The following is a 19,772-nucleotide window of genomic DNA, read 5'->3' as shown; positions in this document are numbered from 1 at the left end:
CTGAGCTGGGAACAGTCACTGCAGACCAGGAAGGAGGCAGAAGGCACGCCCATACCTAGGGAGTTGCAGCGTTCGATCTGATTGGACACCGGCTGCAGGGACGCAAACCTCGAGTCCGGCCGGCAGCTCTTCAGCTTGACAAAGAGCGCCTTCTTCAGGGCGCAGGTGAAGTAGCGGGTGCCCCGGAAGGTGCCGTCCGTGCAGCCTGCACACTCGTCCTCCTGAGAAAGAGGTGGACACCGCTATCACTCTGCCGCTTGCAAGGACGGCACATGGAGAACGAAGGCACGTTTGAACTCTGCCCTCTCTCTGAATTCCCACTTCACACCTGAACTGAGAACTCCACCAGCAAACGGGGGCTCACTGATCAGAACTTCAGGCCACAGCTGATGATTCAGGAAGTTCACTCCTTTATCCACACGAGGTCCCCAATGGGATCCCTCCAGAACACACGTCTGAACCTGCCCTGGTTAACAGACTTTCCTGCACGTTTTCTAAAAGTATCAGAACTGTGTGTGTTGGGGGAGGGGAAAAAAGGAAGCTATTCATTTTACCAATCCCCCAAAATGGTATCCACTAGCATGCCGATGAACAAATAAAACTAGAGACATATTTAAATAAAGCTAAGTGTACTCAAATGCTCCTCTCCTGACTATGAAATGTAAAACAATATACTCTTCCTAATCTCCAAAGGTAAAATCTCCCCCTCTAGCAAAGATCCTAAAAGATTTCTTAAACTGGTGATTAATCGTAAAGCCAAGATATAAATATCAGAACTGACTGAGGGAGGGAGGCTGAGAAAGCCAAAGAAAATCTGACAACGGATTTGCTTTCCTGACCATATTAATATAATATAATGAGCCCACACACAGTAACCTAAACTCTCTCTTCATTCCTTGAGAGCCGATCAACTATCATTTAGGAACAAGTGATCAGCTGCTTGATGGGTGGCAGAGGAAGTCAGGAGATATGTGATAAAACTGCTCTCGACTGACGGCTCTTCTAACAAAGAGAGCATTGCACCACAAAGTGTGTGATGGGGAGGAGTCTGAACGAAACCCCAGACAGCAAACAAGTGTAACGTGTAGGTCAAAGGAGTTACCAGTTCCAGCCCAGCGAGGACTTCATTGAGTCCTGGCGGCTGCCCGATCCAGCGGATCACCCCGTAGAAAGGGGGGTTCTCCTTGACTTCGGCCAGGGAGCCCACCTCCAGGCCCTGCGAGCTCCCGGGAGCCGCGGCCAGGGCGGGGCTCTCCTGGACAGGCGCGTTGCTCAGCTCCCCCATCACAGACTGGACAGACAGGGAGAGCGGGCTGTGGCCAATGCTCCCGTTGGTGTTGGGCGTCTTTGTCAGGCTGAACGGCAACGAGTGGAATCTGTTCTCGCTGGATAGCGAGTTCATGGGAGGAGGCTGCAGGGGTGGTGAAGCTTGTCCGAACTCTGGAGACAGCTCCGTAAGCGACTTTGCAGGATCCTCAGCAACTGTAAAGAGTCATTCTTAATTAGAGAAATGTATTCAAGAATGTTGCCTATGCCTTACAGCCCTAATAATATACATTCCCAGTCTGACTGCCCGCCTGGCCCCGCTGGCAGGACTGACACAAGCACCACAAACTCAGTGTCCCCAAAACAGGGCTCCCTGCCCCCCCGCCCGCACTCCACACCTGCCACCTCAACAGAGGACACCCACTGTCCAAACCCAAAGAACACAAAACCCATTACTGACTGGCGTGTACAGTCTTTGTCCACACTACAATGAGTCCCCCCAGACATGAAGGTCCTCAGGGCTCAGCCTGGACCCACGCCCGCCACCCCCCCAGGGTGACACCAGTCGTGGGACCTCAACCCCCATGTATGTGCAGGCAGCCTACACATTTATGTCCCTAGCTCTGCTCTCCCAAAGCTCCAGATCTCCGTCTCCTGCTCGACAAGTCACCTCTAAGAAGTCTAAACCGCCCCTCCAACTCGACATATCCAAAAGCAAACCATCCCCCACCCACCCACAACCGCCTAAGGACACCGGCCAGGGGCCCAGAGCAGCCCTGAGACCCTCCCCCCAGCTCTCACACGCAGTCTGGCCGTGAGTCTGGCCGGTTCCCTCTCGAAACCCCCACAGCCATCCCTGTCTTGCCATCCCTGCCACAGCAGGTCTGCCCCCGTGCAGCCGTCCCACACTGAGCCCGACAGCCTTCACTGGGGTCCCTGCATTCACACACTCCCTGCTCCAGCCCACGGTCCGCCTACAGCGAGAGTGACCCTTTCCAAAGGGAAACTCGGTCACGCCACTGGCTGAAATCCCTCAGTGGCTTCCATTTCCTTTATTTTTTATTTTATTTTATTTTTTTACAGAGACAGAGAGAGAGTCAGAGAGAGGGATAGACAGGGACAGACAGACAGGAATGGAGAGAGATGAGAAGCATCAATCATCAGTTTTTTGTTTTTAAACCTTAGTTGTTCATTGATTGCTTTCTCATATGTGCCTTGACCGTGGGCCTTCAGCAGAGCGAGTGACCCCTTGCTCGAGCCAGAGACCTTGGGTCCAAGCTGGTGAGCTTTGCTCAAACCAGATGAGCCCCGCTGAAGCTGGCAACCTCGGGGTCTCGAACCTGGGTCCTCCACATCCCAGTCTGATGCTCTATCCACTGCACCACCACCTGGTCAGGCATCCATTTCCTTTTAATGGGCTACCAGGCTCACATGCGCTGGCCCTGCCTGCCGTTCCCTGCAATGTCCTGCCCCTCTATCTGTTCAGCTGCTCTGGCTCTTCCTGGTCCTCGTGAACACCACGAGGCCTGTGCGCACGCCATCCCCTCTGTCCTCCCACCTCACTCCCACTGCTCTCGTGTCAGTTCCTCGGAGCAGCCCCAGCCCCTGCGGACGGCCCTCCCTCGGCACGCATCCAGCACCCGCACCGCGCGGCCACGCCCACATCTGCTGCCACGGACGCCTAGGAATGCCTGGCATGCAGTAAGTGCCCAAAAGTGTGTGTTGAACAGACACAGAAAGAGAAGAATAAACCAGAAGAACATGATGTCCCAGAACCAAGGGAAGGCAGAGCTTTTCCAAGGGAGTGTTTTAAAGAGATCAAGACCCAGGTAGAAAAGTCTTTAAATGATTCATGCATTCTAGACATCTTCTACCCTCAACAGATCAGTCAGACCACGAAAACAAGCTGCTAATACATTTTCTAAATGTTTTATTGATCTCAGCAGTGCAGTTCAAATTGTAGATAATATTTCAGCTCAGCAATATTAATAAAGAATAGCCTACTCGTTCTATTTCCCAAAGCTACATATATCAGTGAAAAGGCCATTTTTCTCTGACAAGTTAACAAGAGGATCATTGTAAAAAAACACTAAAGTAATAGGTTACCTTCGTCAATGTACCAGGTATTTTTTGATTTGGACTGTGGTTGTGAGTCAACAGAAGACCCATTTAAGGTGTAGAATAATTCAGATCTGTTTCTATTTCCAGGGTCTGAGGTAGAACCTATGAAACAAGAAAACTTCATTTTACAAATTAAGTCAATATGGCATGAAAGTTTCTCCGTAACAGAAACTAATATGCATGTGGTATTAACAACTACTTACACAAGCAGTAGACATACACAGACACACTGTATTTTATCAGTGTCTCAGCTTTTAAAACTTGGATAATCATTTTGTCTATGTCAAAAAGATTTCCAACCAAGACTCAACATAAGAGTAAGTTTAAAGAAAACCATAATTTTTTAAACAACTGCTTTTATAATAAAAAAATTTTTAATCATTTCATCTACTATAGCTTATTTCCAAATGTCAAAATCACCATTTTCCCAATTTCATCTGGTGAACCTGTGGGTTCACAGATTTTACCTATTATTTTAAAAGAGTTGCTCTCAGAAGGTGATCTTCAAATATTATGTACCATAAACAAATTCAGTTTTAAAAACTGAAGGTTTAAACATTTTGGAACTGTTGATCATCAAATTCCTTGCTTCATTTCTTCGTCTCCTTGAGAGAGAGAAGCAGTATCAGTCCTTATCTCTTAGGTTCGCAACAGAAAGAGTCAGTGTTGCTGGGTCACAGACACTTCAACGCAGCACCCGGCTCAGTGCCAGGAAGACAGGCTGCAGAGCTCATACAAACCTGCTCTTCCTTTACATTTAGAGCTCTAACCTCACCTCTATAACTAATATCTGCTACCACATAAGTAACACACATCTTAAGAAAACATTTAGGCTATTTACATTTAAGTGAGTAGCATGTGTAAGCTACTCTATCTACATCTACAGGTTATCATAAAGAATACGATCACCTAGCCTATTTAATTCTAAGTCTCCCACAGTTAAATGCTACATACAATATTTCTAAAGTACAATTTCCTTTTAAACGTGCTGAAACAGTTTTGTTAACTAGATGACTGAGGAAAAACTATTCTCCTATCCTAGACCTGAGGGGACGAAAATTCTTACAGCTTTTTACATCAGCTGCTCAGCTTACACAACTCCCACCCTGTGAATCTCTGAAATTCGCGGAAGCTGACAGAGACGAGCTAAGAACTCCGCATCTATTTGGGGGAAGTTTTTGGAAGAGAGACAAGAATTTCTGCTCGGCAGTTTGGATTTTACCCTGTGCCTCATTTTGGCAGTGAAATCCACACAACTGATCTCTAGTATACATTATGCTATATAACATCATCCGTGTACAGAGTGGGGAAAAGGGACGTTTACAGCTGTGAGTACGCAAAACACAGTTTATTCTTGTATTATTACTTGTTAATTATTATATTATTTTCCATACGAACAACTGTAAACCCCCTTTTGCCCCACCCTATGTGAGTAGTTTGTACAGGTCCAACTGTAAACAATATAAAAATGTGATGAGCAGGGTGTTTAAAAACTGGCTGATACAGACCAGCAAAACACACAGGTCCTCACCAGAAACTTTTCACCGACTAAAAAGGGTTAGGAACTCTTGGTTTAATCAACAGCATCTACAAAAAATTGGGGGCAACTTATTAAAACTGTCTGAAAGGAGAAAATCTACATGTACTTTTAAGGTATAATATCTTGAACCTTTTTCCAATTCTATGGAAAACTAGCTGTCATTTTAATAACAAAGAACTGTATTCTATTCAGCCATACCTGTAACCTTTGGTTTACTATGACTGGATGAACCTTTGTCCCCAACACCTCTTGGCATAAAGGCAAGTTTGGGAGGCCTTCTTTCCTGTGTCACGCTATCTGAAACAGTAAAGGCGCTCTTTAAAGATAAAAGCAAATTCTTATGAAAGAAACACAATCGAGCAATTAATGACAACAACAAACATTTCTTTTCAATAAAAAAAGCAGTAGTTTCACAACAGTTTTGCAAATTCTTAAAAGGCCATCAGAAGTATCAAAATCAATGCTGTATTTCAAAATGGAATTTTACAAGACCACATATCCTAAATACAATTCAACTAAATGCTTTAACTTTTTGAAAATTTAATCACCTTTAGTCAATTTTATTTGATGTGTTAAAACACCACCAAGACTTGGTTCTTTGCTGGATTTCCCAAATCAGTATCCCCTGAACACCCCTGTGTGTTGAGAGAGGTTCCACACTCAAGTGTTTCTAGAAGATGCTGAGGTAAACAAAGATAAACCGACTTCTTTACCTTATAACACCAGAGCCTTCTCATGCTTCTGTGCGCTGTGACTCTCTCAAAGAGGAACAGAATAACTTATTTGATAACATTTTTGTACCTGTCTACTTAGTAGCATCTCAGATTACTGTAACTCGTGCAATACAGTTTGGAAAAAGTCTGCTTAAAAACATGTATCAATTTTTTAAAATATACTTATGTCAATAATACAAATGTGTATGCAAATATATATGTATAAGTAGGAAAGACACAAAATTATACATGATGCAGAGACAAATATCACTAATATTTCTGAAGAAAACATTCAAACCTTCTTTTTGAATTTCAGATGTAATAAATTTGGCCAACTTGTTGATACAAAGATTACCTCTAAACCTTAAAGGCCAGTGATTTTCACAGGATATTCATAAATACTGTTCAAGCAAGTGGAGAAAAGTCAGTCTGAGAAGTTTTTCCTCCGAAAAGCTCTATGACACCTGCATGGGGCCCGATATGACCCTTGGGAGCCATACCTGGTGAACTGCGGGTGAGCAGAAAGTAGTATCACTCACAGTAGATTTTTGAGAACAGAAAGAAAAAAAATAGGAATTTTTTACATTTTAAATTACAAGGAAAAGGCCATTTTTTTAGAAAAAGGAAATGATACTAAATTATATATAAATGATGCTTAGTAACTTTTATCCATGGTCAAAGGGGAGAAGAATGCATTGTTAAGCTTGTATCTTAAATGTCTCAGAATATGATTAAGTGAAATATTATTTTAATTTGAAAATTATATGAAATAACCATGTATTTTAACCAAGTGATATTCTCTTACAATGTTACCACTCAAATACCTCCAAATATCACATATGAGAGCTACTGTGGAGGGTAAACTTCTTAGTCACTGACAAAGTTCCCAAATTATAGCATATAAATTGCCGAAAGATAACATAGAAAACTCATGCGTGAATAAAGAACTCAACAAAAAAATGGTCAAAGATACAAACAGGCATTTGATAGAAGACACAAATGTTCCGTAAACATAAGAAAAGTTATTTGGCCCTACTTGTAGTCAGGGAGCTACCAATTAAAATCACCTTGACTTGCCCTTTCTCAGGGATCAGACTGGCAAAAATTTTACTGAGTACCAAGCACTGAAGAGGATATGGAAATAACCCAAACCCCAAACACCCATTAACATTAGAATGGGTTATTAAGCAGTGGGATATTCACACAATGAAATCTATTATGAAGCAGTGAGGGTGAATTAATTATTAATACCCTATTAATTTTAAGTAAATGATGCAAGTCGTGATGATTCGACTTGTATTCATTTCAAAACACACTCAGCTAACCAGTGTGTCACATGCCAGCCCAATGCCAGCCACCATCACCTCGCGCGCTCTGCCAGGCCCCTTCCTGTGTCTGCCCTCCCACACGCACCAGAGTGACCCTGTCGAGTGTAAGCGAGGCTCAGTGGTCCTCTGCTGAAAACCTGCTCCCACTCTCCTCCCTCAGTGTCAATGCGCCCTGCAGGTTCCAGCCCCCACCACCACCCTATCACACCCCTGCTCCAGTCCCGTGAGCCTGTTCCTCCTCACCCAGGCCTTCCTCCCAATCGGCAGGATGTCCCTGGTGGCGAGCACTTGGCTCAGACAGCCCTGTACAGACAAACAGAAAACCCCGCCGCCCACAACCTGCCTGGCTTACCTTCCTCCCACCAGCCACCATCTCACTGACCAGGTGTTTCACTAACTGACTGTCTGCTGTCACTCACTGGAATGAAAGCGCCATGGGGGGAACAACCCTTTTTGCACTTTTTTTTAATTTTTAATTTATCGTGGTGACACGACTTCAAGTGTCCCACTCAGCACAACACCCTCAACCCCTTGGTCGTGCTCCCCAGTCCCCAAGCAAAGTCCCTTTCCTTCCCATCCCAGCCCCTGCCCACCCCTGGCCCAGCCCCCTTCCCTCTGGGGACTTGCAGCCCTGTTGGCTGGATCTACGTGTTACCTATATATTATTTCCATGGGGGAAGAATCTTTACGGCCTGTTTCCTCCTATAACCTCAACACCTAAAAGAAACCGAAGGCTTAGCAGTAATTGAATGAATGAATGACCTTTTACAAAACTGCCTTTTAAACATCAGCATTTGTTATATAACATTAAAGAATATTTTGATTTGTCTGATCATAAATTAGAAACCTCAGACATCACTAATATTAGTTCCTCCGCTTTTACAAAAAGAAAGAAGGAACTGGGGACGTGGATGACCAGTGGGAACTCCAAAGTGCTCCGCGTCCAAGTCAGCAATCGTGGAAAAACACTGGAAGCAAACACCCCGTTCTGTTCCACCACCATCCTTGCTCTGGTACAATTTAGCTTTTATAGAAGTAGAGACAAAATATATCTCCATGGCAACAATATTCTCCCACACACAGTGAGGCTGAGAGGTATGTTTTCTACGCCGGTCTTATATACAGCCAGGACTGGGGTGACAGGCGTTTCAGGCCCCCCCAGGTCTGGACCTGATCCTAGGCAGCTGTGGTCCTATCTGGCCCGATCTACGCCCCGGTTTTTATCATTAAAATGGAGATCATTCAGACCTATCTTGAAAGTGTGTCAATAATGTAAAAAAGGAGAAGACATTTAATTCAGGGGTCTTACATCTGTGGCTGTTGCACGCGGGCTGACACTTTTTTCTGCACTGCACAGAGCTCAGGGAGAACCACCATCTCCGACCGCCTCTGTCGTCTGCGACTAACACACTCGCGACTGCCTGGCTCATCTGGGATTCCACCACGGGCAGGGGACGGTGCTGCTGGGTGGCTACCAGGGGGGACTGACTGATCAGCTAGTTGACAGCAGCCATCAGGTACTACTCATTTGAGGTCAAATAAAAGATTGCTTAAGATTCTTTTTAAGCTGTAAAGTTGAGTGATCGGTTTCTGACCACAGAGTCATGAACCCCGATCAATCACAGTCTCAAACCGAAAGGGCTCTCACAGGCCCAGCCAGAACCCCCCGCACCGTACATCAGTTTATATCAATGACCGACTTCTGCCGAAAGCTTCTAGTTCAACGCAGGCTGTCACTGAACCAGGTACACAGCTCTTTACATCTCCGACTCCTCCAATGATCAGAAAGGGCTTTTTCCCCCCACTTAGAATGGACAGGGGACAAAAAAGTGAATGACAATACACAAATACCATCCCGTATTCACATACTTTTGGAAATAAAAATCTGTTAAGTATTGTTTTCACTTGGGGTAAGAAAGGAGAGTCTATTTGAGTAACAATTCCAAATTTTATAAAAGTTCCAAAACTGCATCTTGAGGCTTACATCTGCAGCCTCGTAACCAAACCCATCTTAGCTCTGCCTGACAGGTGGAGCAGAGAGCACGCACCTGGGAGGATGTCATTGATGTGCAAGAGGATTGTGCTCTCAACGCTCGCAAAGCTGCACAGCTGCACGCCGTCAAACCTGCCGTCCCAGTTGCCGATGGGATTGTCCTAGAAATTAAGTAACAGAATCAACTTTAAAACCCTCATAATCACATATCAGTATGAGTCTGCACCTGCTATAAAAAAATCCTCCCACACATTATACATTAGAAATATTTAACTGTTTTTTGGGGTCAGAGAAATGCTTTGAGCACCAATGTGCACAACACACTAAATGCTACTGGAAATAGAAGGACATGAAGAATATTTTGTTTGCTAGAACCTTCCTTTCGGGGAATGCCCCAGAGGGGTTTGGAATGAATGCCTGCACCAGCCAACTGGGGGACAGACAGACGCAGGGGAGAAGCTGGTGGGGACCCTCCAGGCAGCCTGCCCAGGAGACAAGGCAAGGCCCAGGCCACCACCTAAGGAGGGGAAAGCCTCACTGGCTTCTGCCACGCTTGAGGCCAAAGGCCCTGAAGCCAAGGGAGAATGACCCCAATGACCAGCGGCCCTCTTTCTCCACCTTACCTCCACCCAGTCTACCATCTCCCCTCTAAATTAACACTGAATATTATAAGAATAATGATTTGGGCCCCGGCCCAAAAGATGACTCAGTGGTAGAGTATCAGCCCAGCATGTGGGTGTCCCAGGTTCGATTCCCAGTCAGGGCACACAACAGAAGCGCCCATCTGCTTCTCCACCCCTCTCCTTCTCGCTTCTCTTTCTCTCTCTCTCTTCTCCTCCTGCAGACATGGCTAGATTGGAGCAAGTTGGCCCCAGGCGCTGGGGATGGCTCCATGGCCTCCACCTCAGGTGCTAAGAAGAGCTTGGTTGCTGAGCAATGGAGCAATGCCCCCTAGTGGGCTTGCCAGGTGGATCCCGGTTGGGGTTCCTGGGGGGGTCTGTCTCTCTGCCTCCCTTCCTCTCACTGAATAAAAAAATAAAAAAGAATAGTGGTTTGAAGGGTTAGCTCTTTTGCGGGACCCACAGGTTTAACTCTGGCTCTAACTTTTCACTTGGTAAATATCTAGTAAACCTTTGTCTAAAGAACATGGCAATGTTTGTCTAACTAAACTGTATCAAACAGAATTTCCAAGCACAGGATACGAGAAATTTATGCTTGAACATTCGAACACTACCAAAATGCATACCTGAATAGTCAGAAATAACCACTACAGACATCAAGAGTACAAGAGCCTATTTCTCCTAACTCATCCTCTGCTAACTCACTCTAGTGTTTAAAAATCACATGTGAATTTCTTTCTTTATACCTAACAAATTTTCGTCCATGTTTTCAATCTATGATAAAAAATGTCCTCAATCTTGTCTCCTCTTAATCACGTGGGTCTCATTCGATCGCCAGACTGGGAAGTACCCATTATTAACAAATATGATGTCAGGGAACATTAAATATGAATGAAACAAAGAGAAAAACAAATACTGTATGACTCCACTCCTGTGAGGTAGCCAGGATCAGCGAAGCCCCAGGGACAGGAACTAGAACAGGGGCCACCCACAGAGCACTGGCTGAGGGCGTGGGGGGGGGGGTTGCTGTGGAGGGGACAGAGTGGCCATGTGGGCTGAGAAAGTCCCGGAGGGGGATGGGGGTGATGGGAACGCAACAATGGGAACGTCCTTACTGCCACTGAACTGTGCACATGAAAACGGGGAAGGGGTAAGCTTTATGTCATGTATATTTTAGTACACTAAAAATATTTTTGAGTGAGTTACATCCTAAGAAAATATACTAACTGCCTTTTCCTCTAAAGCAATGTGCTTTTCCTCTGTGTAGGCATTTTCCGTGTGATTTTCACACTACTCATTAAAACCAGACCAGCCAATTCAATTTTGCAAAATATTATAAAAAGAAAAACACAGATTACAAGAAATAAAAAAATTTCAAAATGAAGAAAAATAAGGTATTATGTAATATATTTTGGTGTTTTCTTTGTTGGTCAGCCATGATACAGCAAATTTAAAAACAGAAAACATTATTCCAGTTTATTCAAACTGGGGGGAAAAAAAAGTGTAAATGTAATTCTCTATCTAGACTCCTGTCCTATATCCATGTTCCTTTGCTAAAGATAAACAGAATATGACCTTTAAATTACTCCAAATTAGTCCATCTGAAATATCCCAAGTGTATAATTAGCACCCATATTGGTCACGGAACTAAGAGACAGAGTCACAAAGATAATATCCAGAAGTTTCTTACCATGTCCACACCAACAAAATAGCCTAAGCTTTCTTTTCCCGGTAGCACGTCACAGAATATAACTGTTCCCGACTCTATCGTTTCTCCGAGCTTCAGCGAAACTCGGGAGTTTATCTCCAGAGGGGGGAGCTCAGCCTGCCCTGCGTCCCCTGGGCCTGCGTAGTCACTCTCCAGCCCATTGTCATCATCTTCCAGGAGTTCTAGCTTGTCCAGTGCAACAAACACGCCACAGTCTTCATCACACTGAAAAAGCTGCTTCCCTTGGTATATCCCATCAGTGAAACCTTGGCCACGACCTTCTTCCTAGTTTGTTTTTTTTAAAAAATGGGGAAAAAGAGATTGGTAGATAGACAGACAGATAAAGACGACCACCCATAAGAAACACATAGCCACTCTGGGGGCGACAGGGAAATCACTGACAAAATTCTCACGTGTCTGATGCTGAAATACAATTTTGCTTGACAATTTCAAATCGTCATTCTACTGTGAGAGAGCTGCACTGGATTCAATATTGTCATTTTAACGATAATTCTGTCATAAAAAGAAAGTCTGACTTTAAAATAACACTAACGCGAGCTCCCTTTATTGAGCACGTACTGTGTGCCAGCCAGCACACTAAATCCTGAACGGATATGTCACAGAAGCCCTGCAAGCTGTGCACAGGTGTCACCACGTGGCAGGCGGGGACGCCGGGGCTAGAGAGGGCTGAGGTAGTGACCTGGGGACCCAGCTAGTCACCGGCATGGCTGGGACTCGAAGCTCCCATTGCTTCGTGTCCCTGCCCTAGAGAATTATAAATCAAGGAGCAAACAAGGCCTGAAATTCTGTTTGCAAGAATGTCAAAATGTAACTGACATTTAAGTTTTCGAGAATTAATACTGAAAACCTATCGTCAATCAATGAGCAACTGAGGAGCCGCAATGAGGAATTGATGTTTCTCACTCTCTCCTCCTGTCTGTCTGTCCCTAGCTGTCCCTCTCTCTGTCTCTGTCTCTGCCACAGAAAAAGAAAAAAGAAAAAAAAAAAAGAAAACTTATCATGAGTTCTTGGTTCTCTTTTCACTAAATTCCAAGATGACTCAGCACACAGTAAGAAAAACTGAGAAAGCCACCAGTGATGGTCCCACAAGAAACGAACAGTCTGTGATGTGATTGGTGAGTGCGCAGGCCGCGGTAGAGCTCCTCGGTAACATCAACAGCGTTAGAATTGCTAAGACAAGAAAGTCTGCAATAATTACGTGATCTGTCTGTATCTCCTCCTGTGGAAGGTCACTTTTAAAGCACTGAGTGCACCACTCACTGCATCATCTCGATTTATCATTACAAAGTAATAATAAATTTCTGGGAAAACATTTGGTATCCAAAGGGGAGCAAATACACGCATGCAAATGGAACGCACAAATGCACACAAACACACACACACACACACACCACTAAGTGCTTTCTCAAACTTACCAGCAACTCTACTCCAAAGAATATTCCCGACACTGTCCTCTCTGCTAACAGGGGTCCTCTGAAGCGCACGACTCCAGGAAACTTCTCCTCCCCAGACCGCAGCTGGACCTTGACCGGGCAGCCCACATCTATTTGGAGGCCTTTACTTAGTCTGTTTCTGTTTTTAAACAGGCTGAACCTCTCTTCGCAATTGGTAATCGCCAAAAGTAACTCTGTAAACTTTTCATTGATCTCTACCACATCTTTTTCATCCACAATGAGGACCGCATGGGGCTGCTCTAGAATTTTTAGTCCAATCTGACTCTTCTTGCCTTTGACCGAAGGGATCCGCGAGAGCCCCACAGACCGGTCCTGGATATACTGCCCTATACTCCCCTTCGGGACTTTAAGGAGCTTCTGAGTCTGTTTGTCGGGAACACTGCATTCTTGGAGAAGCAAATAGAAAATCCGCTCTTCCCAGTAGGGTGAGGTAACTTTTTCTTGGCTCCATAAACCTGAACTCATTGTGATATTAACTCCGAAATATTAACTCAAAAAAGGGGGAACTATGACATGTGTGGTTAAACTGCAAAAGATAAATTCACGGGCAGTCCCCAAGCATGTTTTTAGTGACTTGGTGTCCATGCTGTAAAATGACCGGAAATCAAAATGCCTGGAGGAAAAGCAAAAAGAAACTCTTCATCCTCATGAGCTGAAATTAAGTTAAAGACTCTAAAGTCCCATTTGACTAGTAAAAACACACAAATAGAATACTTCCAAAAAATAGCTAAAAGGGTTAAAAAACATAGATTACTTGTATTTACTGTAATTTTACATATTTAATTAAGGAGAGCCGATTATATAGTATCGTCGAAGACAATATAACAATGTTGGTTTTCAAGACACTAAAGTTTGTAAAATCAAGTTCTAAATAAAAGATAACCTTATATACATATTCCGACATTTTTAAAATTTAAAAAGTAGTATTTTTACTAGATCCTGTGTAACAAATGGATGAGCTTCTATATTTGGACAAAAACTTCATAAATAAAAAAGGTTATTATTTTTGTATGTATGCCTAGTTTAGGTAAAAAGTTATCCATCATAACTATGTTAAACATCTTTTATCAATAAAATACCATAAAATCGCATTCTGAACCACAATTCATTTATCTAAGTGCCATATTTTGATAATGAAACATTTTACCTCTTTCATTTTCTAAATCTTGTACATTTTGTCCTTAGGCAAATGTTAATCACATTAATCACAGCTATCATTTAATTTCTCACATTCGCAAATATCAGATCTGGTAAATATGATTATATTAAATATATCTGAAAAAAGTCAATTTTGTAACCATCAAAACTTGGACTACATAACAATGAAATAAAGTCACATAGCATCAAATATACAACGTTTTCTATCCCAATTTTAACTATGTATACTAGAAAGGAATACACAAAAGAGATTCAGTTTCAAACGTTCATTTAAAATTTTTCAAGAATATTAATCTTTGATGATTAAAATGGCCTACTCCACCCTACTTTAATTGATGATTACACTATATAATTTCATTAATTCAAACTAAGACTTTATACACTATATAATTTCATTAATTCAAACTAAGACTTTAATTTATTATTTTAACTATTATCTTACTGAAAACAATAGTTCCTATCTATTCTCTGTCACATGAGTGTGGCCGGCTCTTCGGTTTCTGAATACAGGTACAGTCTTTACCCCATCCCTCTCTGAGAGGTATCCGTTTCCATTATTCTAGGTAACAGTGACAGTTGATAGCACTGTCATATTCACCTGTTTTGTTCTTGGGATGAAAAAAGTACATGCTTCTAAGACTGAAGAACCAAATTTCAAGTTTAATCAATGATGAACTCATCTATATACAGAATAACATTTCTTTTAGTACGCGCCGTAGGATAATGAGGTACTATGTGTAAGTCCCTCTACCAGCCAGAATGAGACACAGAGATTACAGGACCGAGTGCACAGTCTGCACCATTAACGCCAAGCCAACACTACTGAGCTGTGCAGCAACACGCGTGCGGGTAGGGGCAGAGCTAGCGTGCATACAGTGCCTCTCTCCCTCTTTTTCTTTTATATCGTGTGTTTGCGTGCGGGCAAGGGCAGAGCTAGCGCACATACAGTGCCTCTCTCCCTCTTTTTCTTTTATATCGTGTGTTTGCCTTGATTCCACTGGAGGGCACTGTATACTTGAGCAGGAACAGGATCAATTTATATTTGCAACTTACATAAGCCACCTGTGGGCACCCTGATCTTGGCACTGCATAAACAAAACCCCTATGAGAGTGACCCAAACAATCACCCAAAATGAAGTGCTTTTTATTTCTGACTAAAATTCCTGTACAACTTTTCAGCAAGGATATAGCATTATTTTTTCTCGATCATCGAATTATCAGCATGAACATAAATGGTCATCTGTGACTCTCAAGAAGGCCAAGGTGTTTGGTACTCTGCTGAAAGGCTTAGAAGGTGCGCCTGCACTCCGGGGCGCGCCGCCCGCAGATGGACAGACCACGGTTTCCCCCTGGCATCGGCCATTTTCTGTGGTTTCCTGCAGGTGCCCTGGACTCCTCTTATGGCCTAGCTGCTTTCTGACTTACTGCATCTAGTCATTTCTAAGAAGCCGGGTGACAAAACGTTTGTGTGCTTAACAGAGCAAACCAAACGATTACAAAAACAGAGCACACCACTTCGGAACAGGTCTTCCAGGGGGAAAGGGCAGAGGCTTCACTGCATAGACACATGCAGTAACAATGCATGGACATTTGGTGGCTCCCAGCAGGTTGACATGGTCAAAAGGCAACTTCTTAAAAAGTAAGAGGTTGTTTTGTTCTCTTTAAATTGTTATTGAAATATTTGGGCCCAAAAATATTGTTTTTAAGTCCAGAAATTCTATTTTGAAAAGAACTTATTTTTCCATTTCCATATGTAATTTGAATTTACTGTTTATATCTTCCGATAGTAAAATTAAGGACATCCTTGAGTCTTAATAATTACTATATGCCAACAACGCCTACTCTGTTGGTTCTCTAGCTAACCAATTTATGTCCCAGTTTAAAATAAAACCATCAGGGCTAATGAACTACTCACCAAGCCAAAACTAAATTACTTTATGAATTAATGCATGAGGACACTACAATTGAAATGAATTTGATTACAAAAGTGTTTTCTGCAAATCATTTAAGAGCCAGTCCATGGTAAAATTGGCTATAACTGCTCCAGTTTATATGAAGGTTGAGGGCGATTTAACAATAGTTATCAAGAGCCATACTTTGCAGGGAACCCCACAAGGAGCAGAGACTTTTCCCTAACATGCATTAGCACCAGTGGGAGGAAGCTGAGACTCAATAACAGGAGGAGTCACATTAGAAAATGAGAATAGCCAAAGCCAAAGTTATAAAATATTTAAAAAGCATTATCCAAAAATAAAAGGGATGCGGTCTTCCTTCTTTTAGAAAGAATACATTAAGAAAGAATAGGGGAGGAATTATATTAAAAATTTATTCTCTTCATGGCAACTGATAATTAGAGAAAGCTGAATGGAAACTTTATAGCTCTGGTCTAGAGTTATACAAGATGGTAAACTTAACGATCTTTAACATCTCAACAGAATGACATTACAGCAGAAATATGTTAATAAAAAGAATATGTGTCTCTTTAGAAAGAATACAAAGCCAATATGCTTCTTTCACTGGGATGTGTAGAACAGTTAAATAAGTCTTAAAAAACCCAGGCAGTTAAATATGGACTCCAGATAATGTGGGAAAGATATAAATCACATTATCAATGAGTTCTTCATCACCCAAGCTTTGTTGGTTTGTCAGCATTTTTATGCACTCAGTACAGCGTTAGACACTGAAAATACAGACTTTGTCAGATATGATGACTGCCTTCATTTGTGTTCTCTTATGACCTTTCAGGTCAAATTGTTTTAAATTGCTTCTAATAGTACATTTCACTTTGAGTATTAACATACCACAAATGATTCATCTAAATACCATCGTATTTAATTTCAGGTTGGAAAATTGAGTGATTATAAATATCCTGATAATTACTCTAAGTACTAAATGAAGTTAACCAAAATATTGGAATACAAAATGTATTTAACTCTAAAACCATATTGAACCAAAGGTCTTTCTTTTGAAACATTGGAGACGAGAAACAGTCCAGGGTCAAAAAGATGTGAAAATATATCTGGTCATCTGAGCTTATTGACGGTCTGAATTCTGAGTAAAGGGGAATTTAATTGTACTAAAACAAAGTCATTAAACTAAGATAAGGGTTGGCAGACACAGATATTTATCAGTTTCCTATCATATAATAAAAAGGTGATCAAGAAGATTTATGCAAAAATAGTAAAGGTCAGAACTACCCTGTTCTAAAATATAATACATAGTACAACTGAACAGCATTAGCTACATAACATTGACAATGGTTAACTTATCCAGAAGATACAGTGTCACTTTGATTCTCCAGTTATCAGGTTACATTTGTTCAAAGAACTTCACTAAAGAAAACAAAGATCTAATTCAAGAACAGTTTGCATCTCCTCAGATATCCAAACTGGTTCTAAAAACCACAGGAGGCTCTCTAAAATCAGAATAAAAATTGCAATATTAAAATATTGCCCCTAATATAAATGGCAAAAAAAAAGGGCAGTATGAATACCAAAGAAAGGAGACAATGGGACTTTTCCAAGCACTTCTTTCTTGATAGCTATAGAATAAGTACCATTGTAAGACTATCATTAAAAGAACACGTTGTTATATTACTAAACAGCTAAAGAACAGAAATAGAGATTCAATGAGGAGAAAAGAGACAGCTTTAATTTTCCTCATGGTTTAACTGTGACCCAAGCAGGCAAGTGTATTCAGTCCCTAAAACAAGTGGGATTTCGAAGGTTAAAAATTAAAAATCAAGCCTGGCTCCCACATCTGCATAATTATGGCAGAAAACAAGGACTTCTGCTGTGTCACTAGAGTGACTGTGGCCACACTTCCAGGCTGTGAATTCCCCAGGTCCTTCATCTGTGTATTTCTGATCCCCAAACCCGTGCCTGACAACATGGTAAGCATTCAGGACATGTGACATCAAAGAATGAACAACTTGGCTAACTGATATGACAACAGTGAAAACCAAAATTCCATTTCCTCATTTTAACTGTTTAGGTATTAAATGCTTCTTCCAGGATAAAAGGAAAAGACTAGGAGTTGAAGTATTTTAATGATTTTTACCTAATTCTCTGGAAAATAATAATTTTAACTCATAATGAAGTCACAATTTTTTATACCTCTTCGCTGTTACATATTTAAAAAAAGGAAATAAATATTCCACAATTACGAAAGCAACTTGTTTGGGGTTCATCTGAAACGGGCTTCCTAGATTCTCGCCACCACATCTGTGGTGCCTACAAATTCTGTGTGACCACTGAGAAGACCTCGACAAATTTAAAATCACAGCATGCCACTCAGGAACAAAATATTCACAGTTTGATGAAGAGGATAATTACTCCTTTCTCTCATCTTCTATTAAAGACTTTCTCAAATCAAACAAAGTCACAACTGTGGCATAGCAGACCACAAGCAATCCCTGCGGCTGAACGTTTGACGTTTTCAATAACAAGTGCCCTGGTCCTAGCACCTCTTTCCAAAAGTCACCACCCAAGGGAAGGCTTCTTCTCAAGAATACTGTAAAAAATCTGAAGCCGAACATCAGAGAATGTTCTGGGTGTTAGCAACGTCACAGTGTATGAACTTCCTCACCAACTTCCAGCAAATCATCTTCTCCTGATACTGTTCTAGTTCAAATCCGCCCACCACCCAGAGGGCGGAACTGGCAGCTGCCTTCTCAGGGCCATTCATTCTGCTTGGGACATGAGGGGGTGTGCAGACAACCAAAACTTGAATGAGCACCCTCTCTCTCCGGGCCTGGGTTTTTCTCCTGAGGCCGATGGCTGCAAAGGGGACAGTCAATAAGATCCCCTGATTGCACTGAATCCAAAAGCAAGGTAGGGAAAGCTCCCCAGCGAAGGGCACAACTTTGCAGGGAGCCCCGGGAGCAGGGGGGGGGGGCAGGGGCAGGGGGGACTGAGAGACCGAAAGGCTTGGTGGCTGCAAGATGACAACCTCTGTAAACCATGCAAATGCCACGGGGCGGAACAGAAAAGATGCCAAGGACGTGAATAATCGGGCAGCTGACCCAGCCGAGAACCGACCTAAGCAGATCGTTTAAGCACGATTATAAAAAGCAAAGCACAAGGCAGGAGGAAACATAAATAAATAAAAGTGTACCTGGGTTTCAACAGAGAGCACCTTTCCACTAAAGAACTGCGGGTTGCGTAAAAACCATCCTCACCCTGGAAAGGGGGAAACTGAAAGGAAAAGCAGAACACGCCGTGAACGAGGCCTGAACCGCGACTGCTCTTCCTGGACGGCAGCCGCAAACACCCCAGCACCCGCCGACGGAGCCCACGCCCCGCCGCACAGGGTGCGCGGCAGCAGCCCCGGCGGCCCGTGCCTCGGTGTCCCCCCGGTGCAGAGACCGGGCCGAAGGGGGAGAGGGTTTCGTGCGCTGCTCCCACCCACGTCGCGTCTGCTCCCGAGGACCCGGCGGCGGCCACCCGGCTCCCCCCCCCACCCGGAACCCCCCTCGGGAAGGCGCGGGGGGTGGGGGAAGCCCCGGGCTGACGTCAGCGGGCTCAGCTCCCCGCCGGCCTGGCGGGCTCGGGACCGGGCAACTAACGGGCCGGCGCCGAGGGCCCGACGGTCCCGGCGGCGGCTAGAGGAGCCCCGAGGCCGCGGAGGGGCTCCCGAGTGGACCCGGCCGCCCACAGCCCGCCGGCTCGCCCTCCTGCTCGCTCACTCACCGTGGGTGGCGGGGCGTCGTCCCTTCCCCGGCCAGGTGAGCCTGCGACCCCGACCCGCCCGGCTCCCTACACCCACAGCCCCAGTATTTACCTCCGACGCGCGGCCCCCGCGCAGCCGAACCTGCTACCTGGGCCCGCCCCCACCTGCCCCGCCTCCGAG

General features: G+C 43.6%; 1 protein-coding gene across 4 annotated transcripts in view; it reads right to left on the bottom strand.

Annotated features, from left to right (window-relative positions):
- Positions 1 to 19,772, bottom strand: part of CYLD (CYLD lysine 63 deubiquitinase) — a 31,818-nt gene extending 12,046 nt beyond the window's left edge. Inside the window, exons 1-9 of one of the 4 annotated variants that reach the window (XM_066242895.1) lie at positions 19,704 to 19,772; positions 19,038 to 19,117; positions 12,726 to 13,377; positions 11,272 to 11,574; positions 9,017 to 9,122; positions 5,126 to 5,224; positions 3,373 to 3,489; positions 1,103 to 1,482; positions 56 to 221 (exon numbers count right to left, since the gene is read on the bottom strand). In XM_066242895.1, coding sequence (XP_066098992.1) covers positions 56 to 221; positions 1,103 to 1,482; positions 3,373 to 3,489; positions 5,126 to 5,224; positions 9,017 to 9,122; positions 11,272 to 11,574; positions 12,726 to 13,229 — 1,675 coding nt within the window. In that variant the 5' untranslated portion in view covers positions 13,230 to 13,377; positions 19,038 to 19,117; positions 19,704 to 19,772. Of the gene's footprint in view, positions 1 to 55; positions 222 to 1,102; positions 1,483 to 3,372; positions 3,490 to 5,125; positions 5,225 to 9,016; positions 9,123 to 11,271; positions 11,575 to 12,725; positions 13,378 to 19,037; positions 19,118 to 19,612 lie in introns of all 4 variants that reach the window. The other 3 variants (XM_066242894.1, XM_066242898.1, XM_066242897.1) reach the window with 3 other exon arrangements.

This window comes from Saccopteryx bilineata, chromosome 9 (genome assembly GCF_036850765.1).
Source record: "Saccopteryx bilineata isolate mSacBil1 chromosome 9, mSacBil1_pri_phased_curated, whole genome shotgun sequence".
In the NCBI taxonomy this organism is placed as follows: domain Eukaryota; kingdom Metazoa; phylum Chordata; class Mammalia; order Chiroptera; family Emballonuridae; genus Saccopteryx; species Saccopteryx bilineata.
Note: the sequence above shows the minus strand (reverse complement) of the source record. Positions and strands in the feature narration are given on the sequence as shown.